Source organism: Nycticebus coucang, chromosome 9, assembly GCF_027406575.1.
Source record: "Nycticebus coucang isolate mNycCou1 chromosome 9, mNycCou1.pri, whole genome shotgun sequence".
NCBI lineage: Eukaryota > Metazoa > Chordata > Mammalia > Primates > Lorisidae > Nycticebus > Nycticebus coucang.
This window is the reverse complement of record NC_069788.1, coordinates 43325227-43337067: the sequence shown is the minus strand read 5'-3', so window position 1 is coordinate 43337067 and position 11841 is coordinate 43325227. Positions and strand designations below refer to the sequence as shown.

At 47.0% G+C, this 11841-nt stretch overlaps 1 protein-coding gene across 1 annotated transcript in view; it reads left to right on the top strand.

Annotated features, from left to right (window-relative positions):
- Positions 1-2684: 2684 nt before the first annotated feature.
- Positions 2685-11841, top strand: part of PNPLA1 (patatin like phospholipase domain containing 1) — a 41243-nt gene continuing 32086 nt past the window's right edge. The window contains exon 1 of the mRNA XM_053602654.1: positions 2685-3270. Within this exon, the coding sequence (XP_053458629.1) occupies positions 3066-3270 (205 nt within the window). The 5' untranslated portion in view covers positions 2685-3065. The remainder of the gene's footprint in view (positions 3271-11841) is intronic.

The window sequence follows — 11841 nt, the reverse complement described above, 5'->3', positions numbered from 1 at the left end:
TCACGCACAATCGTGCATTTCTAGTTGGCTTGTTTGCATCCAGGCCGTCTGCATGTCCCCAGGGAACCACAGCATATGGACATTCACAGAAGACAGCTGGGCCTGAGGAGTGGGGTGCCCCTGTGTGGGGAGGAGGCGCTGTCTCTGAGGGGTGGTGGGCCCGGCCTCCTCGGGCCCCTGCAGCCTGTGAGCAGTAGGAGGCCTTGCCTCCTGTTTCACAGACGGCACAAAGAGGCCTAGAGAAGAAACTTGTCCATAGCTATCTTTGCTTCCACATGACCCTGCGACCATCTCCTCTGCCCTCCCCTGTCTGCTGCCTCAATGGCAGTTGTCTCTGCATCCCTCTCTGGCCCTCCCTGACCCTCACGGACGGCACCAATGTCTTGCTGCCGTCTCAGATGTGTCTTAACATAAAATCGTCCCCCACCTGCTGTCCCAAGGCCTGCCCCAGTTTTGCCAAAGGCAGCCCCACTCCTCCCTATCCCCAGGCTAAAAACGTGGCAGCAGCGGTGACTCAGCCTGCCCATCCAACCAGTCTTTGGTCCTGAGACCTTCTGTGGCAAAAATTTCATTTGACTTGTCTTCCTCCAGCTGTCAGCCTGCCCAGCCCCCATTGTCCCCTCTTCCTTGTCCTCCAGCCTGCCGCTCTCCTGCCTGAGTCCACTGAGCTTCCCTGCTGTCGCTCTGAGATCCACCCTTCCTCTTCTGAGATGCCCCAAGCCCCTTCCATTCATTCCACTTTGTCTCTGGGCCCATCTGTCCCAGAAGCCTTGACTCTTACCACCCTGGATAATGATAGATGTGCCATGTACCAGGCTTTTTGCAGCCATCACCTTTAGCTTTCCCACTGCTGTGCAGCATAGGAATTGGAGTATTGTTCTCTTTACAGATGAGGCAAACCAGAGCCTGGAGAGATCACACAAGCGACACTCCCTGTAAGTGGCAGAGCTGGGATTCAACTTCACGACTGTTTGATCCAAAGCCTTTATCCTACGAATCTGACCCCATCACACCCCTTCCCTCCCCTGTCAGGAGCTCCTACTGTTCCCTACCCCACGCCCTCCCTCCCCTCCCAGCTTCCTCAAGTCCCGCAGCTCCACTGCATCCCTCAGACGGCTCCAGACCACACTGCTCCCCCTCACCTCTTAACTCTTCTGGCAGGAGTCTTAGCCTTGCACAATTTAGTGCTTAACCATAGATTGCCTTGTACAGTTCTCTGGTTATTTCACATTTGCCTGTCTTGTTCCCAGGAAGTGTCTGGATTAGGGAACGGAGCCTCTACTTCCTCCTGTCCTCAGGCCCCCGACACAGGGCCAGGCTCACCATACTCCACGGAAGGGGACTGAGTCTCTGCTGTTCCAACATGACTGGACTCCACACTACACATCTTCTCCCTCCAGGCCCATGGACACCTCAGACCTCTGTGTGGGCGTACACTCCCCCCCATTTACACATACATGCATACACTCCCCCACATGTAGACATGCACACACATGTTACACGCATGCACACATGCTTGTACATACACACATGCACACACATTTTCTCTGTTTTACTTACATGTCATCGAAAGCTCTCTTCCCAAACTGAAGCAATTGCATGCCTGAAATTACCTACGTGAGACAGAAAGCTCTCTCCTGGGCATTGTCCTCACTGTGGAATTCAGAGGTGGATTGCTGAGGCCACCAGAGTTGCTGAGAGCTCCCAGGGTCAGGGAGCCATAGCTGTCACCTCTTCATAGTGAGGTTAGGGCTGGATGGGGCATTAGTCAGGGCCTTGGTGTGTTGATTTTAATCTTGGTCCTGTCACTGTGGTCTCTGTGGGGGACTGGGGAGATGTGATCTTGCCACACTGGCCTTTGCAGTTTTCCCATGTGGTGACACTTTGGTCCTTGCCAGGACCACATTATGCAGCCATGGGGGACGTTACAATGGCCCCTGAGCCAGCCCTGGTCCCCTCGTGTCACCTCTCTTACTAAGACATCTCTCTGCACTGACCCTGATGCCCCGACCTGTGACCTCCCAAGCAGCTCATCTTGGGGTTAAATACCACCCTATTGAACTTCTCATTTCAAAGCGGGGAGAAGAGGGTACAATATGAAACTCCAAACACTTAGAATGACCGAGATTTCAGATTGATTTCTTTCCAGACACTTTGGAGACGGCATGAGGGCATGGGGCTTGGTGAGAGGCACTGATCACAGGTCAAAGGGTCAGTGCACGGCCCCGGAGAGAGATAGGCAGAAGTGGATAGGCGGTGGTGGGAGGTGTCCCTGAAGCCAAACTTCCTTGACAATTTTGCCCATGGGCAATCCTAACCAATTTTGCCTATGGGCAATACTAACCTGTAGGTAAACAAATAAGCAAATAAACAAAGAGGTACTTATGTAAGAAGAGCAAATAAAAATAATTGCCACCTATACCACGCAGCCCAGAGGACCCAGGGAGGGGTGCTGCAGAGGGGGGACTGGATGGTGTACGTCTCTTTGAGATACCAGAGCTGCGTTCTGCAGGGGAGGAGGCTCTGTCTTTCTGAGGAGGTGGCTTGTGAGTCCTTTCCTGCCCATAGCTGTCGAGTAGGGTGGCCGCCACTGATAACCATCAGGGAGGTTTTGCAACTGGTTGTGTGAGGCTGAGGGTTGGGCGGTGCCCGCCTCGTTGGGCAGGCCTTCCTGTAGCCATGAATGTGTCTAGGTGTACCAAGGATGGGCAAAGGTTTGAAGAGCCTGTGCCCCGGATGAATCTGACCAAGCAATGAAGCCAGAGGAGGCCCCTTAGGACCAGGACCCTGATCTCACACCCGAGGGACCTTGTGCACCTCGTCCTGGGCCCCGGGGCCCCTTACTGACCTCCAGGGCTGCCTCCTGGTGGAGCTGAGCTGGCCCAGGAGACTGCCTGAACCACCTGTTCTGCCCCAGCAGATCGGGCAGAGACGCTGCTGCATTCCAGGCTCCGGCTGCCAGGGAAGCTGAGCAGCGAGTTCTGACAGGCAGCAGCAGCCCAGGCCCAGCCGGGCGAGTGCTGAACAGTGGTTCCTCCTTCCCAAGGGCAGCCTGAGGCTGAGAGATGGATGAACAGGTGTTCAAGGGAGATCCGGACACCCCGCATTCCATCTCCTTCTCAGGCAGTGGATTCCTCTCCTTCTACCAGGCTGGGGCTGTGGATGCCCTGCGGGACCTGGCCCCCCGGATGCTGGAAACGGCCCATCGTTTCGCTGGGACATCAGCAGGTGCCGTGATCGCGGCCCTGGTCATCTGTGGAATTGAAATGGGTAAGGCCTTTGCTCTGGTTTTCTGGGGAGTCTCTGGAAGGATTCCACAAAGCAGAGCCTGAGGGAGGCTTAGGGCTGCTTTGGGGGACAGAGCCAGGCATGGATGGCAGGAAAGGAAGAGAAGCCGAGGGGGATAGTGGCATCCGGAGGTTGACTCAGACAGTGAGCTCAGACGCTCTCTCCCTCTCCCTCCATTTCCTCTCCCTGGGCCTGCCAGACGGAAGGGCAGTATCCCCGCCAAACATCAGAAGTCACACCACAGCACAGTCGTATAAGGGGGTAACAGATGCTCAGGTCTGGGCTCTTTTAAAAGCGACTACCCTAGAGAGACGTAACACTTTAAATCCCCATCTCCTGGATTTGTTAACCAGCTTCCAGGTGGCTGGAAAGATGAAAACCCAGAGGCTGGAGGAGTAGGCAGGAGGGGGTCCCCCAGGAGGAGAAACTGGGAAGAAAGGTGGGGGGAGAATATGGAAGGTGTACCTTCACCTTCCGCCTTGCTTGTCCAGGGGCCCCAGACAGGAGGATGGGGATGCGCTGTGAACCCAGAGGAACAAGCACCATCCTGGGCCAGGAAGCAATAGGCGGTGGGCAGAGGTGCATTTATTTATTCATTCATTCATTCATTCATTTATTTATTTATTTTGAGACAGAGTCTTACTATGTTGCCCTTGCCCTGGGTAGAGTGCTGTGGCATCACAGCTCACAGCAACCTCAAACTCTTGGGCTTAAGCGATTCTCTTGCTTCAGCCTCCCGAGTAGCTGGGACTACAGGTGCCCACCACAACGCCCAGTTATATTTTTGGTTGCAGTTGTCATTGTTGTTCGCAGGCCCAGGTCAGGCTCGAACCTGCCAACCTGCCAGCCTTGGTGTATGTGGCTGGCGCCCTACTCACTGAGCTACGGGTGCCAAGCCAGGAGGTGCATTTATTCACTTACTGAGCTCCCGTTCTGTGCCAGGCTCTATTCCAGACACTGAGGACCAAGTGCCTGCCCTGTGGAGCAGAAATTCTAGAGAAAAAAGATAATAAACATTGGAATAAGGAAACTTCTAATGTAATGCCAAGAAGTGATAAGATCTACGAATAACATTACAGCAAGAAAGGGTCAGGGAACAAAGTGGGGACTATTTTAGAAGGATGGTAAAGGAAGCCTTTCCGAGCAGGTGATGGTTAAGCTTAATGAAGTGAGAGAACAGGCCTCCTGAAAATCCTGAAAGTGGTGGAACAGAGGACAGAGGGTGGATGGGGGCACAGGCCGCTGTGATGGAGGGAGGATGCAGAGAGCACAGCCCCGCACGTTGCTTCCAGCTCTGCCATTTCACACTGTGGCCTGGAGGCAGGTTATTGAACATCCCGCACATCAGTCTCTCCATCTGCAAACAGGAGATCCTAATGTAGTCGGAAAAATTTAACTATAACGTAGTCATATGTATTCATCTTTTCCTCTTACAGTTTGTGGGGTTTTGGTTTGTTTTCATTTGTTTGTTTATTGACACAGAGTCTTGCTCTGTTGCATAGGCTGGAATGCAGTGGTGTGATTATAGCTCACCGTAGATTTGAACTCCTGGGCTCACGTCACCCCTGCCTTGGCCTCTAGGACTACAGTACACCACCACACCCAGCTGTTTTTTCTGCATAGTTTGTTGTATAGACAGGGTCTTGCTATATTGCCCAGGAGTTCCTGATCTCAAGCGATCCTCCCACTTTGGCCTTCCAAAGTGCTGGGATTACAGGCATAAATCTGGCCAAATGTGTTTTTAAGTATCTTGTATTTGATGATTTCCTCTACATTGTCTTTCAAAAGTTTTAAATTTTTCATATTTAGGTTAACCCATCTGAAATTTATTTTGTTGATGGTTGAAGTAGAGATCTAATTTTTAAATCGTTTTGCCATATGGTAACCAGTTAGAAGCACCTCTCTCCACACTCAGTTGAAATGCTGCCTCTAGTATGTTAATGCGGAAAAAAACCAAACTCTGTAAAATAACTTAAAGAGGTTTATTCTGAGTCAAATATGTGTGACGGATTTGGAGCACATGGCCTCAAGAAATCCTGAGAAAATATTTCCTTGGTAGCCAGGTTACATTTGGTTTTATACATTTATGAAGAGAGGAATTACACATAAACTATTTCTTTTATTTTTATTATTATTATTTTTGAGATAGAGTCTCACTTTGTCACCCTTGGTAGAGTGCTGTGGCATCATAGCTCACAGCAACCTTAAACTCTTGGACTCAAGTGATTCCCTTGCCTCAGTCTCCTGAGTAGCTGGGACTATAGGCACCTGACACAATGCCCAGCTAGTTTTAGAGACAGGCTCTCACTCTTGCTCAGGCTGGTCTCAAACCCTGAGCTCAAGCAATCCACCTGCCTCAACCTCCCAGAGTGCTGGGTACACATAAGATCTTAAGTCAATACATGGAAGGCTTATTTTGGTTTCGCCTAAAAAGGCAAGACATCTCAAAGCATGCGGCAGAGGGTTATAGGTGGGTTTAAAGATTCTTTAAAGATTCTTTGATTTGGCCTGGCATGGTGGGGTCACACCTGTAATTTTAGTACTCTGGGAGGTCGAGACAGGTGGATTGCCTGAGCTCAGGAGTTCAAGACCAGCCTGAGCAAGAATGAGACCTGGTCTCTTAAAAAAAAAATAGCCAGGCATTATGATGGGCACCTGTAGTCCCAGCTATTTTGGAGGCAGAGGCAAGAGAATCACTTGAGCCTTAGAGTTTGAGGTTGCTGTGAGCTCTGATGCCATCACACTCTACCAGGGGTGACAAAATCAGACTCTGTCTCAAAAAAAAAAAAAAAAAATGGGGTTGGGGAGAGGATGGGCGGAGGGAGGGTGATTGGTGGGATTACACCTGCGGTACATCTTACAAGGGTACATGTGAAACTTAGTAAATGCAGAATATAACTGTCTTAACACAATAACTAAGAAAATGCCAGGAAGGCTATATTAACCAGTGTGATGAAAACGTGTCAAACTGTTTATAAAACCAATGTATGGTGCCCCATGATTGCATTCATGTACACAGCTATGATTTAAAATTAATAAAAAAAAAAAGAAAAAAATTCTTTGATTTGTAATTGGTTAAAGAAATGAAGTTTTGTCTAAAGACTTGGAACTTTTCAACTTAAGATAAAACATGGATGGCCTATAGGTGTGGTTTATACTTTGTCTTGCTTGACCTTAAGCCTGTTCATAATTTAGTATCTTACTGTTACAAAGAGTAATGTCAAAAGGGAGAGGGTGTAATGAGGCACATCTAACCTCCCTTCTCCTCATAGCCTGCAACTCAACTTTAAAGTTTTGCTAGGGTCCTTTGGCCAAGAGTGGGCCCATTTAGTTGGTTGGGGGTTTAAGATTTTATTTTAGTTCATGGGTATATTCAAGTTCTTGAATTTCCATTAGCCCTTCTTGGAGTCTGTCTTCTTTTCCACTGACTACTTTGTCTACTTCTGCACTAAATTCTGCTGTTTTAATCACGATAGCCTTATGGTAAGGGGTTCATTATACATGACAAGCCCTCTCCTCCCCTTCCTCCTTTCCTCTTCATATATTGCTTCTAGTATTTCTGGCCCTTTTTATCCCTGTATGAAAAGCTCTGTTGGGATTTTGACTGAAATTACATCTTTCCATTTACAAATATAGTTTATCTCTCTATCCTGGACTTCTTTTATCCTTCGGTAAAGATTTTGTGTCTTTTATTAGATTTATTTCTGGGAGCTTTGTAGTTTTTGTTGCTATGGGGAATGGGATCTTTATCTGTGGCATTTTCTAATCTAATTGATTATCGCTGATATAAAAGAACGTGGATGGTTTTTTCATATTGATCTTCATTTAAGCAATCTTGTTGAACATTCTATGTATATGTACATGTATGTGTATATATGTATATATTTATAGAGACAGAGTCTCGCTGTGTTGTGGGGGTGGGGAGAGTGCAATGGTATAATCATAGGTCACACAACCTCAAACTTCTGGTTTCAAGTGATCCTCCTGCCTCAGCCTCCTGAGTAGCTGGGACTACAGGCATATGCCACCACGCTGAGCTAATTTTTTAATTTTTTGTAGAGACAGAATCTCACTATGTTGCCCTGGTTAGTCTCAAACTCCTGGTCTCAAGTGATCCTCCCATCTCAGCCTCCCAAAGTGCTGGGATTTACAGGTGTGGGTACCCAGCCAACATTCTTAATAGTTTTAAAAACTTGTCAGCAGATAATATCATAATTCATGTAAACAGTCACACTGTCTGTGTATGATGAGAGGCTTTTCTCTTTTTCTAAAAAAAAAAAAAAATCTCTGGGGGCAAGACATGATTGCAAGAGGGACTTTACCTAACAATTGCAATCAGTGTAACCTGGCTTATTGTACCCTCAATGAATCCCCAACAATAAAAAAAAAAAAAATCTCAAACATGTGGCCTGGGCCTCTGTCCACAAGGCTGTAGCCCCTCTTTGTTCTGGTCTGGGCTTCTCTGTGCTGAGCTTAGATTGTGTGTTTTATTCTCGGGAAGATTGAGGCAGCAGAAATTCCATCCTCTGGCACATGAGTTTAGTCCTTTGATAGGGCCAATTTGGGGGACACATGAACATGTGAATGCACTTAGCACAGGACCTGGTTTTCCTTAGAGATGAAGTAAACCTTCATTCAATCATTTATTCACCTAGGAGAGGTGGTCTCCATGACAACCAGTGGAGGATCTAGAATTTCCAATCTGGTAGGAAGTAGGGTTGGAAACTTGCCTCAAAGCTGCATTTACATAATTTTGAAAAATATAATTTTTTCTTATCAGAGAATGGAGATTTGGCAGACTTAAAACCTCATCCCCACTTAAGCATAAACTATCACTTGGCACCCTTATCCCCATAAAAACTGCATGACAAGCCAGTCCTTCCTTCCACAAATGTTAACTGAGCATACACGAGGCTCCGCAGAGGAGACAAAGATATAATACAAAATGGAACTCTGGTCTTGCCCACAAGGAGCTTACTTGAACGCAGCCACTAAATGGTTATAATGCGAGACATTTAGAAAATTAATGTTAGAAAATTAAAAAGCATTGGAGTGCAGAAGGAGAGAGAGAACATTCCCAATCATGGAAGGTCTCATGGAAGTGGCAGTTGAGCTAGTGCTTGAGAGGTGAGGGGAAGTTGGACAGGTACGGACAGGTTGGACGGGAACCAAGGCTTCTAGCAAGGACATGGCATGACAACACGACAAAGCCATGCAGTGGAGACATGTGATGCCTTCAGAAGGTGGTGACAGTGCAGGTCAACTGATGTTGGCAGTTGAAACGTGCTGCCTTTCCCTGTAGTTCAAGAGGGTCCCCCTCCCCTGCCATATCTACACTCTGGCTAGTCAGAAAGGGAAAGGGGGAGGGCATACCTCTTCTCTTTGAGGGCAGGGCTTAGAGGTGACATACATCCTGTAAGCCATATCCTGTGGATCAGAATTTAGTCACATGGTCATCCCTGACTGTGGGGAAGGCTGGGAAATGAAGTTTTTATTTTCAGTGGCCACATGTCCAGCTCAAAGTTGGAAATTCAGTTACTTAAGAAGAAGGTGAGAATCAGAACTGAAGACAATGGATACTGGGGAGAAATAGCAATTTCACCACAATCAGTAATGGTGATATGAGGGTAATGGAGAAACCCCTTCCCCTGCCTGAGACCAAGAATGTGACTCCATAACCACAAGGTCAAGCCCAGTCTGTTACGGGGGTGGGGCTCTGCTCTGAATCACCAGCAACTGCCCTCCTGGTAGCACGGGCACAAGTGCCTCAGTCCTGCAGGAGGCCTGGGCAGTGTACCACAGCACCCATTGTGTCCCCTGCCTAGAGTGACCTTCTGCTCTCCTCTCCAGAGAGATCACCTCCTCCCAAGACGCCATCCATGTCTCCACACTGGATCTCTTCTTCCCGAGATGTCCACTCTGCTGACAGACTCTGTCCACCCACTCTAGCACTTGGTGGTGCACGATCTTCATTGTTTCAGATGCAGTGTCTCATTTAATCAACTGGATTGTTTGAGAAATCTGAGATATGTGGGTCTCACAGCTCCCATGCACTGCCTTAAAACAAGAGCCACTTGATAAACTCCTGATATTTCCTAGCTACTGTCTTTGTAATTTGCATTTTGGGGTTTACTTGGCTCTTAGATAATTTTCTGTAGTTAGGGATATGATGCATAACACTAGAATGTTATTGTAAGAAGGTTGGTAAGTCCAACTCCCTCATTTTAGAAAGTGCTTAGTTGGAGGTGGACCTCACTTAGGCCAATGGTTTCCAAACTGTGTTCCAGGGAGCCCCAGGGTTCTGGGCTGGGGAGGGAGAGCAGGAGGAGGGCCTATCTGAAGCCCAGCTTCACTATGCAGCCCCTCTGTTGTTCATCTTATATGTGGGGATCTGTCCAAAATTTTATTTCAGTTTGAAAGTCACTCCTTGAGCCTAATTCCTTCAAGGTACAAACAAAGAGGTTGAGGCTGAAATAGCCCCTGCATCTACTTACTCATCCTGGGGCCTGGGGACCCAACAGTGAAAACAGTTGGACGTAGCCCCCAGGAAGCTGACATTCTCTTGATGGAATCAAACCATAGATAACTAAGCACATAGAAAATGTGTTGTGGGAGGGTGGGAGGATGACGCAAGGCTGCAGTTTCAGGTGGGTTGGTCTGGGAAGACCTTGAGATGGATTAGCTGGAGAGGGAGTGATGTTTGCTCTTAGGGATGAGCGGCAGGCTGGTGCAATTCTCCGGCAGCAGAAACATGCTTGTGTTCTTGGAAAGGAAAGCAGTTTGTCCTACTAGACAGGAAACAGGCTTTGAAAGGACCTACAAAGCAAAGAGAGGGCCAGAGGAGCTGTAGGAGCCCTTGGCTCACAATTGTGGGCACAGCAGGACCCAGAGGACTCCTCCTGAGGAGACAGAGTGTTACCAAAAGTTCAGGACTTGTCCTCAGGCTGAATCAGTGAGAATGAAGAACAAAGTCAAGTGGTTTGAGGAAAAGGAAAGAAGTTTACTAATTTGCTGGCAAATGAAGAGGGCAGCAGATGAGGGTCTCAAGAGGCCACCATCAGCGGTGCCTATGGCTCAAAGGAGTAAGGCGCCGGCCCCATATGCCGGAAGTGGTGGGTTCAAACCCAGCCCCAGCCAAAAACTGCAAAAAAAAAAGACGAAGAAGAAGAAGAATGTTCCAGGAAGAAAATCAATGTTAGATATGTTGACATTTTTTCCCTAAAGTAATGTGTTTTAAACTTTGGTATTCATCAGAATTCCCTATGGATCCTTTTAAAACTGTAGGTACCTGAATGTCTTGCTTAGAGATTTTAAGTCTGTAGTTCTAGGCTGTGGCCCAAGCCTCTATATTTTTTAACAAACTCTTCAAGTGATTCCAACAACACAGCCTGGATCAAGAATGGCTATTTTATAAGAATGCAACAGTGAGAATGTGCTCTCCTAAATCATTGTAAAAAACAAACCACAAGGTTAAGGTTTTTTATAAATAGTCAAGTGATCTTTAAATAGTAGGCAACCTTCCCATTGTGCCACAAATTGTCTTTTCATTTTTTTTGAAATACGTAAGATTGTTTTATACTTCTGTGTTGCCTTTCTTCGAAGGCGCCTTGAAGCACTTTATAAGCACAAATCCTCACAACACCTCTGTGAGGTACGTAAATAGTACTTTTCTATATGGTAAACCTGGAGTTTGGAGTATTTCACAACTGAGTTAAATCTACTCAATAACACAATAACTCCATACTCAAGACTTCTTTAGTCATTTTCAAAGTTAGTAAATAAAATAAGTGACTTTTTTTTAACTACATGTTTTTGTGTTGAAAGTTCTTTTCTTGCCAATATTATGTTCAGGAAATCCAATGACCTGACAAAGTTTGGCTTTTATGACATCTCCACGTTCATCTATTTAGTTAATTGTCCACATGCATCTTCACTGTGTCTCTTATACTATTCAGTGTGTGAATTATCTGTTGTCGAGGGGATGAATTTTAAGTTACAATAAAATATTTGTGCAGGTTTTGAAAAAAAAGGCCACCACCTTGTCTTTAAGTAGAAATACAGGGCTTTATAAAGGGGGGAGGGCGGTCAGCGGTCAGGCTCGGGTCTGTGTGACCAGTGTCACGTGTCATGGCTTTGGCTACTGTTCAACTATAGTTGGTGGTTTTGTTGACCTGAAGATGATCTCATGACCTTTGTCCAGACAATTCTGTAGAGCCATTTCCTGTGGTTTCAGATGCTAGAAAACAAACAGCAAAGAACATGTTCCTGCAACTTTGATTACTGGCCTCCAGCAGGAATGTAGGTTTTAATTCCCCAAAAGGGGCAGTTTTAAAGAAATAACTCATAGTACATTTTGACCTTTTTCAGACCTTTACCTATGTTTCAAGAGGAAGCTACAAGTATTTTGATCTGCCTCCCACACCTGAGTCCAGAGCTGCCTCGGGCAGCCCCTTCCCTCCTAGTGACTGAAGGCCCCCATAGGCCCTGAGCCAGGATGGCTAAAGTTACTGTCACTGGTAGTTGGCTCAAGGTGTATTCCAGGCAGCAGCCCCA